Genomic DNA, 25,231 nt, shown 5'->3' with positions numbered 1-25,231 from the left:
CCCAACATTCGCCAAGCCAGCAAGTTTATCCCCGCCCCGCTTCATCGAACCTGTGTTCTCGCTCACGTCCGCTTGCGCGCTTTATTCCGCGCTATTGCTGTCCGCCCCTCTACGGGTTTCATCGCGCCCCGCTGACCCGCCAACAACTATAAATATTTATTTGCGTCAGCTGTTGGTAAAAATAACCGTATTACAATGGAGCGTGCTGGAGCGGGTCCAGGAGAGTCAGCATTCGAGGGAGCCCCGAGGCCCCCGCGCGGAGAGCGCGCCGACATGTTTGATAGCTTTGCGGCCGGCGGGAATGAGGAGTCACTTAGCGGGGGCGTCCTCGGGGTCCTAAAACATATTTGTGGAAACGGGAAGCCATTTGGGGGGAAATGCGCGTTGGGGCGCCTGGGACATCCTCGCTCCTCTTGCGGGAATCGGACTGCTTGAAAGCGTGACGTGCAAATAAATATGCCGTCTTGTCGTGTACATTTGACAAACCGCAGAGAAACAAACCGGTGTTGCTAACAACCCTGCCCAATTGGAATGATTCAAAACAATTGCCGAGTCTATAAATTGAGGCTTCAAAATCAATCCGTCGTCTCCGCTCTCAAATGCTGTGGGCGTGTCCGCTGAATGCGCTGAAACCGCGCCCCCTCAACTGTCAATCAAATACTAATCTGGAAAAATGGATGTTTCTTTGTCAAGCAGCAAAAAGATGAATTGAAGTGCCTAAGGCCTGGTACACGCACAAAGATTTGTCTACTCGTAAAAGGTCTTTCATTTGATTCAGAGTCCAAACGTAAAGATAAAAAAACTGGTTTTGGTGGTCATGTGTGCGGTGTGCTCCGACAATCTCGACACAGCAGACCGCACACAGATTCTCTTGTACCGTCGATCTTGAAGTCTCATGTGATCACACGCGATCTCACAAAACCGAAGAAGAAGAAGAAAGAAAGACTTCCGGGTACGCGCCGATGTTTCCCGAGCGTTCCCGAAGGTTGCCGGAGCCGAGCGCCTTGAAAAACGGCGACTTCCTTTGGAAAGTACTTCTTGCCGTCTGAGGAAAGCCACTTTTCGGGGAAGACATTTTTGTTTTCGCTTGCGATCGCTTCCGTGTTCGTCGCGCTCTGGTGCTTCTTGATTGGCTACATCGCGTCCCACGTCACAATTGTCGGGAGAAGTCGGCGTTCCCCGCACACGTGAAGAGTTTTGCTCGTAAATATTAAACGCGCTCATTATTTCAGGTTGTCGGCCCCGACCGCCTTTGGAGCCTAAAATCGGGACGAATCCACTCGTAACGCACCTCAGACCCGAGGACAATCTTCTGGGATCATCTTCGAAGAGGTGCTGCCCCTTCTGGTGCGTGCACCTCGGCCACCTGGGGGCGCTCTACTGCAGCCATATGGATATACACGAAGAAGACGGTCCTCTTCTGAAGCTTTGAGAGGTTTATTTCACTTTCTCCGAATGATGTAGCTTTTGTCCGCCATGCGAAACTACGCATTCAAATTCAAACGATCCTGCACAGAGTTTCTCTCAGTTCTCTCGGCCCGTGTTTTTTTTGAATCCTTATTTTGCGACGAGACTCAAGTTTCGCCCGGCAACTCCTCTCCAATCCCTCCTCGACCCCCCCCCCCCCCCCCCCCCCCGCCCCCCCGTGCAATAAATGTCCAGCCATCATTTATTTTAATTCAATCCCCCCCGTAGCCTCTCCTGGCGCACAGATGAAATGGACTGCTAACCTTGTAGGACAAGGACGCGCACGCCGTCCGCCGTCAGCCGCTGACTTATTCTCCATTCTTGCGGCGTCGAGGAGAGGCCGAGATGATGAAGAGAAATAGTCTGGCATGCAAATCGCCGCCGCTGCCGTGTCCAATGAGGAGGCCCTGGCGGAGGCTGTCGCCGTAGAAACGGCGGACGGGGGTCCCAGAAAACTCCCGTGATTTATCGGGCAAAGTGAGAGCTGACGAGAGAGAGACAAAGCGAGTGCGGGATGGAATTAGATGATGAGGCGACTTTAGGACGAGTGGAATTGGACCGGCGAGGGACGACGGCTGTCCCTTCGAGCAGACGACTCGCCTTCGCCCGCTTGCTGACTTCGAGCGACTCCTGCGCCTTTAAAACTACACGTGAACATTTGTCCGTGTTTGTGTGGCTGCCGAAGATCTTGATCTCTCCACATTTCTCAACTTCAACATATTCACTAAATTCAGGACATCCGGGCTGCCATTTTCCACGTTCCCAAAATTCCCAGATTTCTCCCAATTACAAATGTTCAATGCAGAAAAAGTCGAATTTGGTGGAGGAGACATTTAGAAAGTTCCCATTCCAAATTGTTCAGTTCATTCAGAACATCTCAGGCAGGGACTTTCAGTTCCCGAATTCCATTTTTCCTCGTGAAATTCCCCAAATTCCCCCCATTTAAAAGACAAAATTCTCAGATTCAAACCATTCCAACTTCAAAATGTTCAGCTGATGTCGTACATTTTGGGACTCACTTTTCCAAATTCCGCATCTTCACACTCAAATTCCCATTTAAGAGATATTCTCCACTGCCCCACTTTTTGGGAATACTGCAACATGGAGTTCACTCTCGAAAGTGTTCCCGGTGATCTCATGATGAGTTTGATTTGACATCCTTGAGGTGATGAAAGTGAACCTTGTGCTGAATTTCATTGGAAAGCTGAGGGGCCACTAGAGGACAGTATTCAACAACAAGCAGCAGTTCATCTTTCGTCACATCTGGTGCTTCCAATTTGATTTTATCGTTTGAACATGATCAATTGCACACGCGCACACAAATTATACGAGCATTGTGTCACAAAAGAATCCATATTTGTAGTCTTTTTCAGTCTCAAAACAGGATGTTATTCCTCACAATGTTGTCGTTATTATTATTAAATCAATCTGACCGTGGCCGACATTTACAGTACATCATCTTATTTGCTGTCCTGAATGCGGATCCTCGGTCCAGGTGACGACATTATCTTTTGTGAAGTGTCTGTGGGCCTCGTCTCGTTTTGTGTGTGAGCTGCACATTTAAAGTAAGTCGGGACGCAAATATGGCGGCCGCCGTTTCCACGCCACGTCACGTGGCGAAAAAAGGAAATGTGATTACACGCCAATGGAAAGGACTCTCATTGGTTTGCTTTGTGCAGATGTGATGCTCTTCCGCCTTCGCAGCGGACAACGAGGCGCTCTAAAGCTGCCGCGCTAGCCAGAAGCCCTGGTTCACATGTTGGCTGTCTCATCTGACTGAAATTCCCTCCTCCTCGCTCTTCCGGCTTTCTCTGCCTGACATGCGTGCACTCGCGCCCCACAACGAGGCGCTCTAAAGCGGCTACGGCGGCGTAAAAGTGTTGTTAATGCTAATTTGCGACAGTTATTATCGGAAAAAGCGCGACACGCTCCATACGATTGAAGTGAGACGGCCGCGACAAGCTCGAGCGGCAAACTTGCGTGGCTTTGGCTGGAACGCGGCGAGGACGAGATTAGCGCGGTGTGTCCCCGGGGTCCGGCTTGGCACTCCATTTCCTAAATTGACAGCGGGAGAAACTCTATTCCAGCGGACGTGATCAACGAGGCGGCGAGAGAGGCGTGATGAATGGCAGCAGATGACTGACAGCTCATAATATGGGAGGGAAAAAAACAAAACACGGAGAAGAAGCCTGAAACTTGATCTTGTGGTATTCACCTGACTGGCAACATGAACGCGCTTGTCAATTCTTCTTGTTGCTTGGGTTAGGGTTAGTGCGCAAAAGTCTTGGGACACCTCAAGCTTTTGAACTCCCACGCGGTTCATCATTCGCCCCCCACTCACTATATTGCAGATTTTTAAAGGTTTTTATTTTTTTGAAGTATACAGTCCATATAAAAAGTTGACACACCCCGTTCAAATGTCAGGTTTTTGTGACCTAAAAATAATGTGACCTAAAATCGGACTTGATTTTAAGAAAAATTTCGAAAGGGGAAGTAAAAGTAAAGAACTGAAATAATATGGCTATTTTCCACACCCACCAGCAATAGGTGAAAAAACAAGAAAATACACTCTAAATTTGTCTTTATAGTCAATATGAAAAGTCTACACACCCTCGTCCAAATGCTACCACAGGCACTTTTTGAATTGAATTGAATGTCATTTATTTTGGTCAGCATAAGAAATGTAACTTTAAATGGTAGCGGCAAGATGAGTTTGAAAGGGATTGGATAACTCTGAACGCAGCCAAATCCAAGTTATAAGAGGGTTTGCACACTTGTACACTTATTTTTACTTCCCTCTGCAAAGCTTTAAAACTTTTTTGGTGAGTTGAGACCACGGGTGAAAAGGTTTTGAGATTATTTATCTTGGCCCCCTTTTTTTGTCACAAAACCTGGCCTTTGAGCAGGGGTGTGTAGACTTTTTATATCCACTGAACAGGTCAATTTGGAGAGGATTTCTCTTGGCTTTTTATCGCTGGGGGTCTGGAACGCGATAAACGGGGTGTTTACAACTTTTTCATTCCTGATTGGGCAAATGGAAACAACTCTTTGAGCATGGGTCTTGCTGTTTTGGTTAGCAACAGGGTCCAAATGAGCTTTAATGTCTGTGTGTGAACAATAGCATCCATGAAATAAAATAATTACACTTAAGTGGTGCCTTGAGATATGATTTCAGTTTCCATTTTCCTGTTGAAACGAATGCAAACGCCAGTAATCCATCACACCCGCCCCCGAAACACTCAAATTCTTTTGTATTTGTTTGTATTTTCATAAGAAAAATTGTACTCAATATAATTCTACACACAGTCGGGCTGGGGAAAAAAAGACTAACTGGGTTGAGTTGACTTAAAGAATAGGTGGACGCAAAATTTCTCCCTCGACGCTCCGCTGGATCCCCCCCCCCCCCCCCAAAAAAAAAAGAAAAAAAGAAAAAAAAGAAAAAATACCGGAACCATGTTTGGCCACTGTCCATGTTTACCGCACGGACATTTGTTACAGACGGACGCAATGTTGGACCACTGAAAGTATTGCCAATAACGACAGGGGAGCGTCTGTAAGTGATTTTAAGACACTGTTAGATGCGTAATGTACATATAATATGACGTATGAGTGAGCTGAATGGTAGTTAGCGTTTTTTGACCTAAAATGGTCATCGCTAGTGCGCTAATGCTAATTGCGATTGCCAACTGTTTAGCGTTGGCTAATTTTGTTGTCTCAAATTGTGTACACCGAATTTATACTACATGCAGTTTAAGGATAGAAGTCAATCCCTCATAAATGAGAATAAAATGCATGTTAGTAGTTAAAAAAAATAATACATTGTTTTTGGCTCATAGGGATAGTCGATATGATAATTGATTGTAAAAAGATTTGCTGGTGATCGTCCGAACACAAAGTTAAAAATATTTGCGCTCCACCTAAACTGCAAACATGGAAAATGTGAGCACAAAACACGATTGTACTTAATGTTTTGTCGCTTCTTCTTCTGTGGTGATTAGCGGCTGTTGGCAAATCATCTTAATAGCACATTAGGGCCACCAACTGATATTTTCCATGCACTGCAAGGAAAGCAATACGACTTGATGGTGGCCGGATGTTGTCCGTTTTGTTGGTGTCTTTTGGTGTTAGCAACAGAGCCCAAATGAGCTTTCATGTCCGCATCCATCAACTGCATGAATCACAGACGCCTCATTTTTTTGTTTTTTTCCCCCCTGATGCCTTCAGTTGAGGGGGGCGTTTATTTTTCTTGTGTGTTTATTAGAGGCACGACTTTCTTTTCAGGAATATGTCATCGGCAGATTGTCTCCTTGTTATGTTTTCACGCCTGAATTTTTGCAGCATGTCTTCACTTTCTTTTCATCTCCTTACTGTGATACACAGCTTCCTTCCTTCCTTCCTTCATTGCTTCCTTGCTTCCTGTCCTCCTCGGGTCTCCTGCCCCAAAGGGCTGACGGGATGCGAGCTCTCCCTGGGGTTCTCGCTTTTCACAGGCTAAGCAAACGAGCGAGTGAGCGTCATTCTCTGCGTGCTTGATGTAATTCGCATGGAAATGCGCGTTAGTGGGGGCGACGCATCGAGGGACTTTGCGGCCCTGAGGAGAACAAATATTTTAATAACAAACACTTGCCGGCTGTTTTTTTCCACGCGGTAACGGCACCTTCGCTTATTATTCTTCCGCGGCGCTCGGCCTGCCTCCTTTTGACTGCCAGCCATTTTGGCGGCGCCCAAAGTTTTTCTGCGCCGTCCTTTGGAGAAGTGTCGTTAATCAAAAGTCAAAGTCACCTCGGATCTGGCATTAGAATCGGCCGGTTTAGCCGCCGCCGAAATTGCGGCTGACCCCTCTTCGCCCCGAGCACTTATTCAAAATCAGCCCGGGCGGCCGTCGGGGCCAAAACAACTCGATCGAGTGAGGTTGCGAGACGCTCGGAGGGGCGGGGTACAAAATAAGAAATAAATAAAACATTTTAAAAAAACAATGTCACGCGGGAATCTCCAGGGTTTCTTTGAGCTTTCTAATGTCCTGCAGGCTGACTTATGGCTTCCTATGTGTGAGAAATGCAAATGATGAAGAGCTTTTACTGCAGGCCACAAGGAGCAAAATAAGGCCCAAAATTCTTCTCGCGCCATGATGGATACGCTCATTCCTCATCATTATTTGACCTCGTGAGCAACATGCCATCGAATGCAGTTGAGGTGAAATTTACAATGCAACTTACGTGGCTGCTACCAAATGTGGACAGCGCTTAACTCGTTGACTGCCAGCGTTTTTAAAGCAGAGTTCCCCATGTTGCCGGATCTTTCGAGACACAAAGAATATTCGAAGTTCTGGGACAGAAAAATGTCGAGCAGAACAGTGACTTTCATGATAATATATTTTGCTTTTATGACACCTCACACTAGAAAACAAGACAGACAGGACTTTTGGTGGCAAAATAAGAATTTCTTTTGACACATGTACAACTGAGAAAGTCGCTGTGAGTGACTAACTCACCGCGTGGCTCAAGTTGAGCGTCAGTAACTTTTTTACGTGCCGTTCGACATTCACACCATACAATGCATCATCTTTTCTCACGATTGCAACACACACTTCTACCAGCTACTGCAACATGCATACTGTACTTTGTTCAAGCGCCGGGTGCTTCAACTTGTCCAACTTCCACCGTGTCAGCATTTCTCTCCCTCACAATGGGCCCGAGATCCACCGCCTAATCTTGGTCTTCTACACAAAAGTTGAGCTGATCTCAAATTGAAAGCGATGCACTGGCTCCATCTACAGCGATCTGTTGGTTGTTGCACCTGAATTTCACAGACAAGTCTACCCGTTGAAAAACATGTTCGTCGGTGGCAGTCAACGGTCGGATTGCAGTCGACGAATTTAAACGTCCATGTCAGAAAATGGACATGAAATCGATCATGTATAATATTATATAGGCGACACGGTGACCAACTGGTTAGCACATCCCCCTCATAGTTGTGAGGTCGGGGGTTCAAATCCAGCCTCGCCTTTGTGGAGTTAGCATGTTCTCCCCGTGCCAGCATGCTCGCAACCCGCGTGAGGAGAAGCGGTATTGAAAATGGATGGATTTTTTTTTTTTATTATAAAATATTCTGTTTTGAAAGTAGCTTTCTCAATATTGTAATGTCCGCATGGAAACTTCCTTTAGCCTGTCTATGGCGTGTCACATTGTTGCATTCATTAACTTTGGTTAGAACATTTTGATGGTATTTTGATGTTTAAATATACAATTCTCTTTTGTTTTATGTTTCAGTCTTAGAGTAAACTTCAACTGGGAGCGAGATTTGAAAAGTGGACACTCGCTAAATTCAGCAGCCCTCGAAAAAACCAAAGTTCCGTCGGAATTTGGCAGAGTGAAGCATCTCTCATTTGTGTCGATGCTTGACAGCGGTGTTGATGATGCGGTCGTGGAGCAAGACAAAGGTCTGTGTGTGCGTGCGTGTGCGCGTGCGCGTGTCTGTACTCTCCTGTATGATCTTATTATCTGTCAGCCAATTTAACAGAGAGGCCTTCGGGGAGTGACAATGGTGATGTGGGGAGGGAGGAGGTAAACACACACACACACACACACACACTCTCGCTCCAATTCCCAGTGACCTCTGCAGCCTCCCCACAATGCCTGTTTTCGTATTTGATCGAAAAATCGATGCGCTTTCTGGCAGAGAAGCACCCCCGTGAAGAATTCAAAGAAGGAACGCGTCGGTAGCGGTCACTCAGCGACATCGCCGTGACTAAATGTCCTTCGGCAGACAAAACTAAACAACAATTAAAGATACGGGGAATTACGGTCGCTTTGAGGAATTTGCCGTGACGTGCGGCGAGGTGACGTGCGTGAAAGGCGGCAATCAATTTAATTTAAACGGACAAAAACAGCGCGAACAATCTGGAATGTTAATATTGGGGTGATGTGATATATAAAGCACCATCTCGTTTGTATTTGTTCATTTTCACCTTGGAAAAAAATGGTCTCTCAATAACACATTTTCAACTGTACAGGCAAATTTAGTCACGCAGCTTAATCCACCGCTTAATTGTACCACTTTCACGTCACAATGGTAGAAAGCATCATTTGCTTCATTCGGAGCGATCCGAACAATCAACAAAATCTGCCAAATCTGAATGATTACAAGAAAAAGTATGTCAAATGAGGCTTCAAAATGGCCGTCGTCTCCGCCCTCGAAGGGTGTGGGCGTGTCCGCCGAGTGTGCTGAAACCACGCCCGCTCGACTGCCAATCAAATACCTCTGCTACGACCTGGAAAAATGGACGCTTCCTCATGTTTCTTATGCCTGAACAAAAATATCTTCTTAAAGCCTGCTGTGGCTGGAATATATCCCACCGGGGCTTTTCCACACCGCAGCTATGAGGCGCTCTAAAGGGGCTGTCAAGTCAGAATTTTTTTCCACCTTCGCGTGCGTGACGTGCATGCACTCGCAGCCGACAACGAGGCGCACACAAGCAAGGCGGCCAAGAGAGCGAAGACAACAGACAGTTGAGAATAAATGAATGGTTTTTCATGGAACAAATATTTGAATTTAGCTGGCAAACTGAAACGAAAGTTTAGATCAACATGAAGATTTTGCATTTCACCGGCAGTTTGTTGACATCTTCGTCAGTCATCTCAGTAAATATCTGCTACCCAAAAGCGGACTTGACAGTAACTGTGGAAATGTTCCCAAAGACGGCTTTCCGTGACAAGGTCAGAGTGTCGTCGGGCCTCCCTCTCCGATGCCAGTCTTCAGGCCTTTTCCTGAACAGATGTTGGCATCGCCAGCTGGACACGGCGACCTTGAGGGAATCTCAAAGGGGTTCTTCTTCTTTGGCTCCCAACGTCTCCCCACCGGCAAACCACCGAGACCCGCTGCGGCAGTGTTGTGTGTGTGTGTGTGTGTGTGTGTGAGTAGGGCAGCATTGTGTGTCATTCAAGCTTGAGTGAAAAGGTAGCAGTGAATCAATCACATGGCCTGTGTAACACGGCGCTAAATGAAATTCAATGTGCTGATTGAGTGAGTGATGGATGATTCGCGGGCACACGTGGGCACAGTCAAGCGGCGGAGAAGGAAGGTGAGGGTTCGTTAGTCCTCGGAGGGCTTTGGGCGGCGCTCTCAAAATAAAAAGAAAAAATAGGCGCGGCGCCCCGAGGAGTGGCTGCCCACATCTGCCCTCCCAGGATGCGGCGGCATGTGTGTGTCGGTGCGTTTGGCCGCGTGTGCGGTTGCCATCTGGGCACGCCCGGACCGCACGGTGAGCCGCTCCACTTTTAATCTGCCCACCAAGGTGACCGCTCGGGCAAGGACGAGCCCGGACCGCCCCTGTGACACCTGACGACGGTGTGTGTCTGTGTGTGTGTCCATACTAGATAGCAGCTGGCTCGTGTGTACTTCTTCACTTTTCCCGGGGCAGCGGTCTTCGGCCATTTTTCATTTCTTCCGCCGACCTAATGTGCTGCGTTAATAATAATAATGATAATTCCGTGCGGATCGGCGGACGCGGAGCGATCCGGTAGGCGCCGCCTCGCTGCCAATAGGACAGCAGGCACCTCGGCGAAAGAAATATTCATCTCGAGCGGGCGCCTCCAAGCCGTTTTCTCCGACGACCGCCCTCAGAAAAACTAAGGCGGGATGGGTCACTGATATTCCTGATCCAGTGGGACCGGAGCGCCGACTTCCACAATCTTTTTTTAATCACGCTCACCTCCTGGCTTATGTGGCAGCAAGTCAAGGCGAGGCTCATTCAGCCGCTCATATACGCCACCGCCAAATATCAGTTCACCTAGCGCGCGCAGATTTTTGCGGCGTGTACTATGAACACCTGTTTGTTTCTTTATTTGTTCAGGTTCACCTGCAGTATAGGTAAAAGTCTGCGATACTAAAAAAACAATTCTTCCTATTTGGATCTGTGAACGGAAGTGCCAGGATGTGGCCGCCATTTTGCATTCGCACATACAAGACGGCAAAATAAATGTTGTGATTTCTTAGATATGAATGAATTTGTCAAACGATTACTTGTCTTTACTGTTATTATGGTTTTATAAAGACAAGGCTAACGGGTTTCATGAGTGGTTCGGATCCTTTATGCACTTTAGCCGCAGACTCTGAAGGGCAACACACGTAAATAGTGCAACTTGCACCATTTTTATCAAGCTGTTTATGTTTTTACCGTTATGCACTTTTGTCTTTACTGTTGTAAAAAGGAGCGTATTTGTGTGTCTTTACCTTTATAGAGCCGATTATATGAACATATACGCGGGGGTTGCATGTATATGTATATGTATGTATGTATGTATACATAGAACTCAGTAGCAAGTGCGACAAGAAAGGCTTTGAATCCTTAAAGGTTACACGATAGCGACAACGTTGCGTCCGAGTCGTCCATCAAAACGCCATTTTTTTTTCCAGCGGGCAGAAAGCGAGCGAGCGAAACCATTTTAAATGCAAATGACCTAAATAGGATTAGCGAGCTAGGCAGTCTGCTCCCTGTTAATTATCGCACGCAGTAGTCAATTAACAGCACTAACGATGGGACACTTAGCGAGCGTTAACCCAATTTCTCACGGCGAGGGAGAGTGGCGCGCGGGGGGTGAAAACGGGATATATATCTCAGTTTCGTTCCACCACGTGGCGTGGAAGCACAAAAATACAAAATCCATCAAGTACCTGTATATACAGGGGTGGGAAGTGACAGTACAGATACTGTGTTACTGTGTTTAGGTTGACGTTTCAGGTATCAAGTGGCTTCAAATATTGATTCATTAATGCATTGTTTTGATAGCATAAAGACCTGAGTCAACACTTGCTAGCTAACTAAATATGATTTTCCTTGTGCCAAATTATCAAAATGGTTATTGTATAAAACTGATGTTTTGACTTTTGACGTTTTTGCTTATTTCAGTCTGTAATTTAAAAGTAAAGGAGTTGAATCAGTACATCGACTTTTACCAGCCTTTTTTTTTTCTCTGGTACTTCTACTTAAGTACAAATATAAATAAAAAATGTGGGCAGGGGGCATGTGTGCATAATGAACAGGACTCAAGTGGGGGGGCTAATTACAATCCTTGAGATGCGTTAGCCAGCAAAGCGGCTTTCCGCTTAACAGCATTAGCCTCGGCAGCCGTGATGGCGTGCTCCGATTTAACACTTGTCACCGGGCCTCGGCCTTGAGAAGCGTGGGTGACTGACGGGTCGAGACCGGCCGCCTCGTTTGCGGAACGCAGGTTTGAAATTTTGTCCAGCTTGGTTCTGGTATGTAAGGCACCACGATTGTGCCATTTGTTTTTGTGTTTTTTTTTTTTTTTTAATTCAAGGCAAAACCACTCCATTGACAAACTGAAGGTCGCTCCACATGTTCTCAATAAGGTTGTGCTTGGGGGAGGGGGGGCATGTTTTAGTTTGTCCATTTGTTAGCCTGTATTCTACTTCCTGGTTCTAGTACATAAGACACCAAGATTGCGTTTCTATGCCCACCCAAGCCTGTTTGGATGTCCCCCACCTGGTTGACCCCCCCCACCACACACTTTGTACGTCACCGCCTAAAGTAATTTCCCTTTAAGTAGGGTTACCTGGGAAGCAAATTGTAAAACGTGTCAACATCTCTGTGATCATGACAAACAACGTATGCAAAAAAACTAAAATGTTGATTTAGTGAATGCGCCATGCATAATAATGTGGACTAAAAGCGTAGTGTCCCACGGGCGTTGTGGTGGTGTTGGGTAGTGCGGGCGGTGACATTCAGCAGTGTTTTTCCGGACTCCCTCCAAAATGACACACGCTGACATCAATCCTCTTTGCTCGGCGTCCCCGCCCACACATTTTCATCTGTGGAACGCTGAGCTGGGAGCGTCAGCGTATCGGTGCCTATTGATCATCGATCTCACCCCCGACCCTCATGACGGCCACCTTTAACTCCCCCTCCCAGGAATTAGTTGTTGCCGCTGTTCCTCTTTTGGACTCTCTTCCTGTCCCGGTGGAATGGAACATAGAATGAGAATAAATGTCTCTGTCTTTTGGCACGTTCCACTTATGGCCGTTAATCAATAGTTTGCATTGGGGACACCGAAATCACCTTCTAATGGAAGCCAGCTGACTGAATAAGTCTAAAGTGGAGGTGCAAGTACATTGGTTCGATTGTTAGATAACTTGGGATGGGGTGTATTCCGTTCTGTTCCATTTTGTGTTTGCTCACAATTTTGCAAGTTTATCGTTCGCAACCTTTACATATATATCACAGATTTGAAGCGATTGTTTTTTTATGGGTTTTTAGAGTTTACAGGCATGTCCCAATTTGGAGTTGCGCGCCTTACGTGTCGTAGCATGTTGTAGCACATCCGGCGTAATTAACTGCTTGACTGCCATCTAGTTTGAAAGCCAGAAGCGAGGAAATGCAGAGCTTCAAGTCAGCCCTTAAATCATTTCAAAGCTCCAGATTGTGTTGTCGAGTAGACGATATGTCACTATGTCACAATCATTTTTGTTTCTGGCATTTTCCAAATGTTTATAGAGCGCAAAAGTTCTCCCCACCATCTTATCTTTCAGACGCACTATTCAAAGTTTCAAACTTGCCTTTCGCAGTTCGGCCAATCACATCATCCTTGCTAAATTTGCAAATACTCATCTCAGAACGCATAAAATGAACTGTGTGGCAACTTCCACGTGTTTGCGAGAGCAAATCGAGTTTGCGGCCGTTGTTCAACTTTTGCGGGCCCCTTGTGTCCAAATGAACCAACTGACCCACACGCTCGCGCCCAGACTTGAAATTAGACGGCAAGCCGGCAGGTGGGGGTGGTTTGGGCCCAAAATCCCTAAAGGATTTGCGAGTCAGCGCCTGCAAACTTTGCCAGCCGGTCCCGCCCAGAAACGGCCGCGCCGATTGGGCGGAAAGCGACGACCGCGCCTGGTCGGCAGCTGCGGCGGCAGTAATTCAATGCGGGTCAAAGCTTACAGTGGGGTTGAAAACCTTCTGCTGGGGGCACCCAATCGAACGGAATCAGAATCGGAATCGTTTTATTGCCGTTGTCGGATACGGTCGTTCTTTAATTCCTTCTGCCGTGAGGCTTTTAAACGCCGATGACGGCAGCGATCACACTTTGGCCAGGCATTGAAAACCTGAGAGTCAGATGTCTTGATTTATTATTATTTATTGATTCTTCAACTGTGGCATTTGGTTCGGTTGGCCAATTCATGATGGCTTGTGTGTTCGCTACTTTAGTCTGCTGTACATGTACACTGATTGTCACTGACGACTGTCGATGTTTGTCATTGTTGTACTTTTCTTTTTTTGCCGAATTGCCCTTTGTGGATAAAGTTGTTTGAGTCTTGAAACAACGACACTTTTTTCTCTGTCCAATGGTGCAACACATGCTACTACTAAAAATTCCAATCGAAATGGACTAAGAAGAAGGTGCAATAAGCATCAGGTGTAGGTGTAAAGTCTTAATGGGTACTAGCGACTTATTCAGTCCCAACGCACCGTAGCCTCCCGCAAGAGGGAAGAGCGTCGAACAGACCGCGTCCACTGTCTGTCGGGTCAAATGTAATCCGGAAAAATATTGCACATTTGTTGGGTGTTTTCTTATGATTCTGCTCCAAAGAAAATGTCGAAATTGGGACGACCATAGACTAGGAAATGGAACGTATTGCGATGTAGATGCAGGTGTTTCTGTGCTGTTGCGCCACAGCTATATCCATTTTGTACGGCGATCATTAGAACAGGAAACTTTTTTTTTTTTTGCTTTTGTGAGAGAAATGTATTATCTTTACGCCATTTGAGTCAGCTTGGAATCGTTTCCCGGGCCCTAGAACCCCAATTTTTTTTTGTTTTTTAGGTCCTTCGTGTGTCATTTCTGCTTGGCTTGTCGTTTTTACTAACTTAGTTATGTTATGTTACTGTTTTCCCGATTTTGCCCCAGAAGGTTGCGCGACTCGACACTCTGCAGCGGTGCCTCGACAAATGAGGAGGCCAATTTTTAAATGTTTTTGTCTCGATATGGGTGTGCTTCAGACCCCTGCCGCTAGATGGCGCCAGCAAACTTCACAACATCCGGCCACCGTCAAGTGACATTGGTTTCGCTGCAATGGAAGAACAACCTCACTTGGTGGCGCTATTGTGCTCTTAAGGAGGTTTGCCAATAAATAAAGAACACGGAATGACAACACATTAGGTCCAGTCTCGTTTTGTGCTTTCATTTTTGTTTTTGCAGCTTATGTGGAGAGCAAATATATCATTACTGTGTGTTTAATACAGCTCAATATTGCTAAGTGCAATATTTCTTATGAAAACAAATAATGTTGGTGTATTTCTGCACTGATTATTTGCGTTTCCATTCATTTCAGTGGGGAAAGATGATATTTTTTTTTTCAAGATTGTTTTGAGTCATGAAATGAATTCAATGTGTATCTCAAGGCCCCACGATTGGCAGGGCGCTCTCTGCTGATTGCAGGAAAAAGGAAAGCATGTCGCTTTTTCTCGGTGTGGCAATTTCGACTTCTCTTTGACCTTTTTGACTTTTGACGCCGATGCTTTAAAACGCGTATTGCCGTCCGCTTTACTCCGCCTCCGTTCCAATACCACGCACCGCGGTGTCCAAAGATTTATCGACGAGTTGCGTCTCGATGTCTTTATCGGAGCTACCGTAAAAAAGCTCGGAGGATCAATAAACACGTAATTGACCAACTACGGGGCAGCTAATCATTGAGTGTAAAAGTGTATGAAATATACATTCCAGGCATTGGGACTACGGACTTGGATAAATGCCCCGTGCCATTTATCCACGGTGTCACTATTGATTATTCCATCTATCGGCTTCCAGCGGAATCGTCTGTCTTCCGCGGCTGCTTTTCACTCCGTCTTGCTCCCGCGAGCTGATTGATGGTCTCGGGGGTCGCGCGAGCGGCTGTTGGTTAAAGTAGCGCCGACGCGCTCAAATGTGGTTTTAAGAAGTGTTTTTTTTGGTCCCGTGTCGCTTCTAAAGCGAGAGGATTTGCGGGAAGTGGACGGACGGCCGCCCGCTGTGTTGGGATTTCCCTCATTTCCTCTTTTTATTTGAACTCTTTGAGCTAATGCAAATGGTAGAAACTTTTCGAATCCGTGCAGTTGTGATTAAAATGCACTTCCAGTGATTGCTCTTGTTTAAGTTCTTCCTTTTACTGAGGCCTCCCACCATGAAGGCGATTGCGTGCCATTAGAATAAAAAATGAGTCTTCCTCGAGTCACCCTGATGTATATTAATAACACAACGCGGCACCTCGTAGCAGAATTCATCATTCAGCCGCGCTGAAAAGACAAGCGGATTGAAAAGCGGGGGCCTTGTTTTTGCTGGCGCGCCACGTCGCAATCATTTATCGGCGGACCCGTCCGCACGTCCTTCACCCTCACGTGCCACTTCACCGCCTATTATTGCCACCGCGGGATTTGGATTCGCCATCTCCCAAGCGCCCTTTTTCACCAAGTAGCCGAGACTGGGGTAAAGTGAGACATTTCTTTCCATGTGCTCCCCCCCCAGGCAAGCTAAGATGATGAAGTAGTTAAACGTACACGCTTGCCATCAACTCAGGCTCACAAAGGAAATGAACCGAATGTATTCTGGACAAAGCGCAGTTAAAATAGGAATGTTTAAGCAAGAGTGAGCTTGTGTCTCAATTTACCCCAGGTTTGGGGTAAGTCGAGACAGACCAGGTAAATCAAGGCAGTGAACTGACCCCACTTTATTATTCCCCTTGTTCACAAAAGTTGCTCGATGCCTGCGCCGGCTGATCAACACAATTGGAATGGAACCGTTCAACTTTTTAGCACCAGAAGCTAACATCAGCGTCAACTCGCCATCTTTACTCAGTCAAGAAGATGGACTCAAAGGCACGATAACTGCTCACAGAAGATCCCAGTTGAAGCAACTAACGATTATTTTTCAGATTAACCGATGACCCAAATCTAAAAAAAGAAAATAATAATAATTTCCGTCCGATGAGCCCAAAACTCTTCAACTTGACAGTGAAGGAAATGCACAAACAGAAATGGATTAGGATTCATTTTACTGGTTTGGTCTGTAACAGCTGTCAGAAATGGGTTTGTTTTCCAACATGAAAAGTGAAATGTTTTTATTTTGAAAAAACACAAAGATAATCAGTCTTCTTTCCTGGAGGACAACAGAAATCGAAGAATCTTTACAGTGGAGAGGCTGAAATTCTGAAGATTTTGGACAATTTTAAGTGAAACAATGGCTCTAAACGATTTATGGATAATACGGTAATTGATTAGTTGTCGATTAATCGATTAATTGGTGTACCGCTAGTTTGATCACAAAAATGTTGTCGATACCGGCAGCGGCCAATGTCATGTCCAACCAATACGAATGTGACAATTGGACTTTTTACGTAGCAGTTTTCATCGTAACGCAGTCCAATCACAGTTCAATCTCAGTGGACAAAAAAGCCCATTTTTCATTGTAATGACGAGTAAGAAGAAAAACAAAGACACGTGCTAAAGTTGCTGCAACGTCCTGGTCCGTAGTCTCCACTTTGCTGCGTGCTTCCCTCAGTCTTCTCTTGGATAGGAAAAAAAAAAGGAAATACATCCTCGTAGATCCTCGTTCGCCACGATTGTCGGAATCATTTCCCGTTCTGCCTGACGCGCTTAATGCGGCGTGGAAAACTCAGTTCCAAACTTCATCGCTGAGCACTATCCTGATTTTTGGCTACTTTTTTGATTTAAATGCCTCCCCCCCCCCACTTTTACGTTCACATTTTCCCAGGCAGCTTCGTGAAGTAAAGTGTGAAAAATTTGCATTTCATTTCCTGGCGCGCATATTTTTAATCATGTCCCGACGCTGTTTCAGTTCCGTGGGCAGCTCGGCAGCTCTGCGATGACTGCCACTGACGGATTGTCCTCCGCCACACCGACCGCTCGTACTTTTCCCACATCGAGCGGCCGTCCCCTTTTTTTTTTTCTTTTTCTTTTTCTTTTTAATTCCTTCCCCCGAGCGGACGTGAAGGCTCACCACGCGGGCACCGCAAGACGAATCACACCTCAGCGGGGGCCGTCAGTCCGTCCCGCGAGGAGGCGGCGGCTTACCTTTCACTCGGCGTAGTCTCGCGTCGAGTCGGCTTCCTCTGCCGGCGTCTCCTGCCGGTCATCGATGGCCGCCGTCATCACCGAGCGCCGCTTATTAACCCCGGCAGGAGGTAACGAGCGTTCACCTGTCGGTTTCTGCGCATCGGCGGCCTAACTGATCAAAGTTCCACATCCGTAAAGTTGTCTCGACAACTGCCGTCAACTCCAGTTTATTGCGGAGGATACGTTACACACCCTCCTGCAATAAACAAAAAGCCACGATATAGCGAGGCCATAGAAAAAAAATATTTATAATATGAAAAAATGCAGTTAATGACTCTTCACTGAAGAAGAAGAAGAAGAAGAAGAATCACCTTCATTGTCATGGACGCGTGCACACGAAATTAGCAGAACACACTGGAGCAGGGGTAGCAGTGTCTCGCTCAAGGGCACCACAGCGGTCAGTCCGGGGGATGTTGGCGGACGGTCCGGTCGGGGTGTTGACCTTTGGTCCCCCACGGTGGCAGGCGACGACCTTAACCATTGGGCCACGAAACAAAGAGAATAACACTTTTTGTATTTAATACCAACACATAGCTTAGCCTTTCAGTCCGTTAGCTTAATGCTAACACTAAATAGCATCAATGTTGCAATATATATTAACAGTACTCATTGTCATATATTCTTTATGCAAAGAATGACTAATATTATTGCTGTACTGACGAGCTGCGAGGAGTTAAGAGATTTGAATAAACAGTACACCCGTCTGTCTGTCTTATACTGACCCCAGGTGGCCAAGGCGGGCACAGCAAACAGCAGCGCAATGCCCATTGAGTTGATTCAGTGTGACAAAAACTGTTGAATTATTTTTAATTCAATTGAATTATGTTATTCCTGTATGTTTTTATAAGGTACAATATTATGGAGAGCTATTTTTCCTCATTTTGCTTATAGTTACATCCCACTGCTGGCAATTGAATGAAACGCAACTTCGACTTTAATTCAAAGCAGCCATTTTTGCATGATTTTCCCTCAGCGAGCAAACGTTTGCGCCCCTTTTGAACGGCATAATTTGACATTTTTTTTTCCAAACGATCTTTCAGTGAGAAGTAAATGGCCGCCGCATTACTCGGGAGGAAGTTTGTCGAACGCCATGAAAATGCGAGCGGCGTCGCTCCATCGACGCGTGATCCGCTGTCGACTTCACAGGGACTCTCGGGGAATCCCGAGGCCGCGCCCCCCCCCCCCCCCCCGCCGCCGCCCTGGGCAATTATTCCCGTTTTGAAATTCAAAAATGTGCCACACATGCACCTGACTCTGATTGAGTGTGTGAGTGAATGCGTGCCTGCCCCCCCCCCAGTCCCAACCCCTCCACTAACTTCTCTTAAAAGCGCCCGAAACCCACCGTCGCCCCCTTCGGTGCAGTCAAATCATCTGAAAGCTCTGCTCGCTGGCGTAGATGAGACCGTCGCGGAAGTGGGAGCTGACAAAGAATATACCTTCAATTAGCCCAAGCATTAACATTTTAGAGGAAGCCGCTCTTTGGGTCCCCTGGGCTTCCCCCCACTGGTGTCCTTTTCATATTCAAATACACAACTTTAAAGTAGGTCACATCTAATCCACACACACCCAAAAAAAACAAAAAAGTTTTAGAAGGAGATGGTGCTCAGGGGTAGAGTGGGGCCATATGGCCTTATAATACAATTTCCAATTGTTTTCACCAAATTTCAATATAAGGTTTTTATCCGTTTTTCCTTTTCTGCTGCTTCACTTATAGAAAAAGCAAATAACAATTTTGTTATTCAAAACGAGTTTTGCTTTTGTTTTCCACCCTGCTGGGATTTGTTTTATTTTTCATGACACCAAAAAAGCTTTGAGACACTTTTTTCCCCCAGCAACTTCCACAGAAATGATAGATTTTTTTTTTCTTCACAGATAATGTGAAAATAAGTGCCTTCTCTTGGGGGGAAAAAAATGTAAATTTTGTCAAAACTTGTATACTAAATGTTCATAAGTTTGGAGGACTCAATTTCAGGAGAGTGATCCTAAACTTTTGAGTGGTAGTGTATGTAAACACAAACTTTCACGCATTCTCTGCCAGCTGTTTTCGAGTAACCGATCTTACAAGACAAAAATTGTGTGTGTGTGTGTGTGTGTGTGTGTGTGTGTTATATATATATATATATATATATATAGCATGCACAGTTATGCATGCTTTGCATAGTCGAGTTTCAAGTTGCACTTCCGGAGTGTATTTACTGACGTTGGTTTTCTGAAGTGTTCCTGAGCCCACGAGGCGATATCCTTTACACATCGATGTCGCTTTTTGATGCAGTGCCGCCTGAGGGATCGAAGGTCACGGGCATTCAATGTCGGTTTCCGGCCTTGCCGCTTCCATGCAGCGATTTCTCCAGATTCGCTGAACCTTTTGATGATATTATAGACCGTAGATGATGAAATCCCTCAATTCCTTGCAATTGTACGTTGAGGAACATTGTCCTTAAATTGTTGGACTATTTTCTCACGCACTTGTTCACAAAGAGGTGAACCTCGTCCATATTTGCTTGTGAATGACTGAGCAATTGAGGGAAGCTCCTTTTCTACCCAATCACGGCACCCGCCTGTTCACCTGCGGGATGTTCCAAACAGGTGTTTGATGAGCATTCCTCAACTTTTTTGCCGCCTGTCCCAGCTTCTTTGGAACGCGTTGCAGCCATCAAATTCAAAGTTAATGATTATTTTGCTAAAAACAATCAAGTTGATCAGTTTGAAGATGAAATATCTTCTCTTTGTAGTGTATTCAATTCAATATAGGTTGAACATGATTTGCAAATCATTGGATTCTGTTTTGATTTATGTTTCACACAAGGTCCCAAGTTCATTGGAATTGGGGTTGTATATATAATATATACGATTAGAGATTAGTTGGACACCTTCTCTGCCGCTTTTTCTTGCTGTTAATTACGCCGCTTGTCTTTCAGTGGAGCTCAGTGCTGCCTGGCATCTTGTGGCAAAACGTGGTACTGCATTGAATGTGCGCAGCTCTCGAGACAGTAAAAAAACCAAGAAAAATCTGTCAGTCGGTATTACTGCACACAGAGCAGCACGCGAGTGAGTTTGTTTACTTTCTGTAAATGTAAAGTACACGATGTTGAATAGAGACATTGAGTGACTTGAGGGGAAACGCCCTGTGCTATATTGATTTCTGCCGTCTTGCGCCTCGATGCCTCCGTGTAATTGCCTCTTTGCTGCCGCCAGAGCCATCGCCGTATCGAGGCCTCTTCGCCGCGCGTTTCTTAAAACAGCTCGCCCGCCCTGACGACGGCGACTTCTGTTGCGTGGCGCGTTTCCCCCGTCGTCAGCAGCCACACTGCTGAGCCCAGACATTTTTTTCCCCAGGGGTTTGTCCTTCTGTCGGGTGCCACTTTGGTGAGCAAGATATTTCAGGCGGGTCTGCGGGGATTTTCGACATCTGGCACGAACGTCGACTCGGACGCTCGGGCGCTGCGAGGTGAAGGTCCGCGTGGCCTCGGGATGGCGATTCGTGTGCAGATTGTAAAAAAAACTAAAATACACTTCAGTGTTGTTTGCTGGGAGGATTTTCAGAAAAAACTTTACTTTTCAGAGTTTCAGAGTGGTTGATTAAAATTTTTTGGCGGGCGCATTTTGAAATGGTCGCGGCTCATTTTTCGAGTTGCTGCCAGGAAATCTTCCACACCGGCATCAGGGACCACGGCCCACATGCAGAAAAGTTTTCATTTTCAATTTCAATTTGAAATCACTTACTTTTTCTTCTTAAAGCCTGGATCCATTTATGTTTTTGCACAATTTGGGACAATTTTTGAGTTGGTTTTGTTGTTGTTGTTGTTGTTGTTGTTTTTCTAAAAAATAAAAATTCCTGGCCTGGATCCAGAAGGATGTATCTTGAATCTTGAATCTTTTTTCCTTTCTTTTAAGGGTTCAGTTCCCCTTTTCCCTTTTTTTCATTTTCCTTTTGTTCCCTGCCTGGATGCAGAAATGTTCGAGCAATTTTTTGCTGCTTAGAAGCATTTTTTTCTTCTTTCTTTTCTGTCCTGATTCCAGAAATGTTTTATCGATTTTGAGCATTTTTTCCTTTCTTTTCATTTCTAAAGTATTTTTCTTTTTTGATATATTTTTGAAAGTCGCTTTAATTGGAAAAAAAAAAAAAACTTTTCAGTCCAGACGCAGAAATGTTTGAGCCCCATTTTGGACACTTTTTTTTTTTTCAATTTTATTTCAATGATTTTCTTTGGGGGGGTTTTCCCCCAGTGTTTTTTTTTGTTGAGCAAAGTTTAGCCACTCGTCTTTTTTTGCTTTTTTTGGGGTAATAGCCGGCACGGCGCGCGACCGGTTAGCACATCTGCCTCACAGTTGTCAAATCCCGGCCCCGCCTGTGTGGAGTTTGCATGTTCTCCCCGTGCCCGCGTGACTTTTCTCCTCCCACATCGCCAAAACATGTGCGGTAGGTCGATTGTAGACTCTAAGTTGCCCGTAGGTGTGAATGTTGTTTGTGCCCTGCGATCGGCTGGCGACCGGTTCAGGGTGTACCGCGCCTCCCGTCCGAAGATAGCCGGGATGGTCTCCGCGACCCTGGTGAGGATAAGCGGCTCAGAAAATGGAGGGATGCGTGGAAGCTTCCAAATACGAAGCAAAACCACTTTTGAGCTCCAGCAAGCCGCCAGGAGCCCCGCGGGGCCCAGAAAACGCCGCTTCTCCGTGTGGCGGCTTTTCACGGGTGAGATGCAAACGTGTTTCTTTTTCGGCATTTGGGAGCGAGTTCCACTTTGCGTCGCCGCTCGAAAACCCCTCGGGATGCTCGAATGTCTTGGCTAAAGAGAAAACAGGGAATTCTTGTCATGTGCTGTTTTTTTTCTTCTTGTCTTTGTTTTTTAGGACAGTGACTTTTGTTGAACGATGAGGACAAACTGTTGATGCGCAGGTATGTGAATCAATATTTTCTTGCGCTCCTCCCTTCCCCACAATCAATCGTGAGCTTCTGTTTCCGCGTAGATGAGCACCACCTCATCGTTGTATTGTTTTGTTTTCTAATGTGCCACATTGGCAAAGCAGAAGAGAACAAGAAGTGTCAAAGTATTAGTTTGGTATTCATCTGCTGTGTCATTGTGTGACTGCGGCTGTGCTAAATTGCCAATAGTATTTTCTTTGCTTTGCTAATTATTAATTACCCATCTCCATGCATATGTGTTTATTCCTAATTGCATTTGATGGATGACTGGCAGCTCTGACACCTCATTAGAGCAGATTAATGGAACGACACAATATTTATGTCTGGCGCAATGACCGGTTATCCCGCCATCTATCAGCGGGATGATCTCGCTGATTGAAAACCGCTGGTCCGTGTAATCCTCATTATTTGGAATTAGAAAGGAATTTATAGCTTCTCGCGGCATTTTGCCGCGATGACGGCAAATTAGAAACATGAAATGCATAACGAGGGGGAAGATGAGGGGAAGACACAAGTCGGGGAATTCATGCGGGTGAATGTCGGCTTATTCAACAAAGCGGGTGCGACGGCGCAACTCCTTCCGAGGTTCTCGTATCGCGAGGAAAATGTGGTTTTCAAATGCGACCGAAAGGGCCAGCATCCCTGCACCGATTGACTGCGTCTGGTTTTTTTCCTCCAGATACTTGGATGGAGAACGCCCACGGGATTTTCCTCATTTGACTCACCTCTAAACATGCGGCGCACAACATTCCCAACCTCGTATTTGCGCTTTCTTTCTTTCTTTCTTTCTTTCTTTCTTTCTTTTATTCAAAAGTTGGCTGAACGCTCAAAGAGCATTACCAAGTGAACTCGCTATAACCCTCCTCCAACTTCGGCAAAGCTTTTTGCCCTCCTGGGATGAGCGTGCGCTAAAATCCAGCACTTGAGCTCACAGAGAAGCAACGAGGCCCCGAAGAGCGCAGCTTTTACTATCAGACAATAGCGCAAACGCCTGCAGGAACACGCTTCTTTCCCAGGTAGCGAGAACTTCCCAAAGCTGATGTTTCGGGGGTTTGTGTGGTTTTTTTTTTTTCCCCCCTCGCAACTTTTCGAGCACCATTAGCCGACTCCCTCGTGGTCGTGAAAGTGTTGATTGAGCGAAGCCGTTTGAGCGCGACGCTCGTTGACTGACGTTATGACAAAGACCCATCGATGTGCTTTTGGCAAAATAAAATAAATAACACAGCACTTCGCACCGGCGGTGCCTCGAGATACGATTTGAATTGGTTTCACGAACGTGCCCGTGACTTCAAAAACTCTCGAACCGTCGAAAAGAACGCAACGGCCATTTGAAAATCTTTGTAATTAGATTTTTTTTTTAGTGAGGAAAAATAGCACATTGTCATGTTGTGCGGCGAGCGGTTAGCACATCTGCCTCACAGTTCTGAGGACCCGCGTTCAAATCCCGGCCCCGCCTGTGTGGAGTTTGCGTGTTCGTGGCTTTTCACCGGGTACTCCGCTTTCCTCCCACATCCCCAAAACAGGCATGCGAGGTTAACTGAAGACTCTAAATGGCCCGTAGGTGTGAATGTGAGTGCCAATGGTTGTTTCTATGTGCCCTGCGATTGGCTGGCGACCGGTTCAGGGCAAAGACAGCCGGCATAGGCGCCAGCACGCCCGCGACCCACATGAGGAGAAGTGGATGGGGATGGATAATATTGTACTGTATAAAAGCACGCGGTACAGTGCTGCTGTATATGCTGTGTCACCCTCAGCATTTCTCACGGCACATTACCGACAAAAATGGAGCCCCACATCTTGACTATGTACCTTCTGCCATCTAGTGGAGGAGCAGTCCCTTGTTCTTGTTGTCACTATAAGTCACTGGCATAGATAGTTGAACAAAGATACATTATTTGGAGTACATAAATCCTTTTTGGCCGAGCTATTTTGCCCAATGTTGAACATTTTGAGGGGTAACCATGAAAAAGGAGGTGAGCGGGCCGCTCCGACGCCGCACGCAAGCTGGTTTTGGAAGCTTGTTTTCTGCCAAGAATGAGCGCGGATGACAGGGACCGTTTTGTAGAGCGCCGTCCATCTGAATGTTAGCTCAGCTTCTTCGGAGTTGCTGAGAAACGGATGAGGCGCTTCCATTTGCCGTGTGGAATTGGAAGTGCAATAATGACTCAAATGGCGAGAAGAGATGGTAAGTAGGAAACGACTCCCAAATCAAGCTGGAAATGGCGAAAGGCGGCACAGTGTAGCCTCTGCCCGGTTTTGGAATCTGCTGACCTAATTGGCTCAACGGGCCGGAGACCGAAGGTGTTCCTCCAAGCAGTCCCGGAATGTCATTTACACCGCCGCCTTTTAATCCATTTCGCTGTCCTTCCCAGATAGTCTTCTTGGCTCCGAACACTCCCGCTACCGTTTAAAAATAGCGCAAATGGTCTTTGGGAATCAACCGGGGAGGAGCTTTAATCTCATTGAATGGAGCCAAAGCCAGACGTTTAGCTGCGACAACGCTTCGGAATACAAGATTACGGCGGCCCGATATAGCCCCTCGCGCCACCCGTTTATTTTTATCCTCTTATTAGGGCGGCGATATTCTTAAAGGCTGCCAAAATGATCCTGGCCAAAAACGCTGAGTGTGAAATATGAAAGCTTCCCGGCGCTTCTTGTAAGCAGTCTGCGCGCATGACGGAGCAATGTGACTGCTGTGCTTGCGATACGCCAACAGGGGT

General features: G+C 46.2%; 1 protein-coding gene across 16 annotated transcripts in view; it reads left to right on the top strand.

Annotated features, from left to right (window-relative positions):
• LOC133468617 (steroid hormone receptor ERR2-like) overlaps positions 1 to 25,231 on the top strand; it is a 105,346-nt gene that overhangs the window by 45,223 nt on the left and 34,892 nt on the right. For 2 of the 16 annotated variants that reach the window (XM_061754734.1, XM_061754735.1), the window contains one exon: positions 22,439 to 22,484. The exons of 9 other annotated variants lie outside the window; for them this stretch is intronic. In XM_061754734.1, coding sequence (XP_061610718.1) covers positions 22,477 to 22,484 — 8 coding nt within the window. In that variant the 5' untranslated portion in view covers positions 22,439 to 22,476. Of the gene's footprint in view, positions 1 to 1,232; positions 4,868 to 7,736; positions 7,907 to 22,438; positions 22,485 to 25,231 lie in introns of those variants that run through there. 5 more of the 16 variants (XR_009785537.1, XM_061754737.1, XM_061754726.1 and 2 more) reach the window with 5 other exon arrangements.

This window comes from Phyllopteryx taeniolatus, chromosome 18 (genome assembly GCF_024500385.1).
Source record: "Phyllopteryx taeniolatus isolate TA_2022b chromosome 18, UOR_Ptae_1.2, whole genome shotgun sequence".
NCBI classification, from domain to species: Eukaryota; Metazoa; Chordata; class Actinopteri; order Syngnathiformes; family Syngnathidae; genus Phyllopteryx; species Phyllopteryx taeniolatus.
The sequence above is the reverse complement of the archived record's forward strand: the minus strand, read 5'-3'. Positions and strand labels throughout refer to the sequence as shown.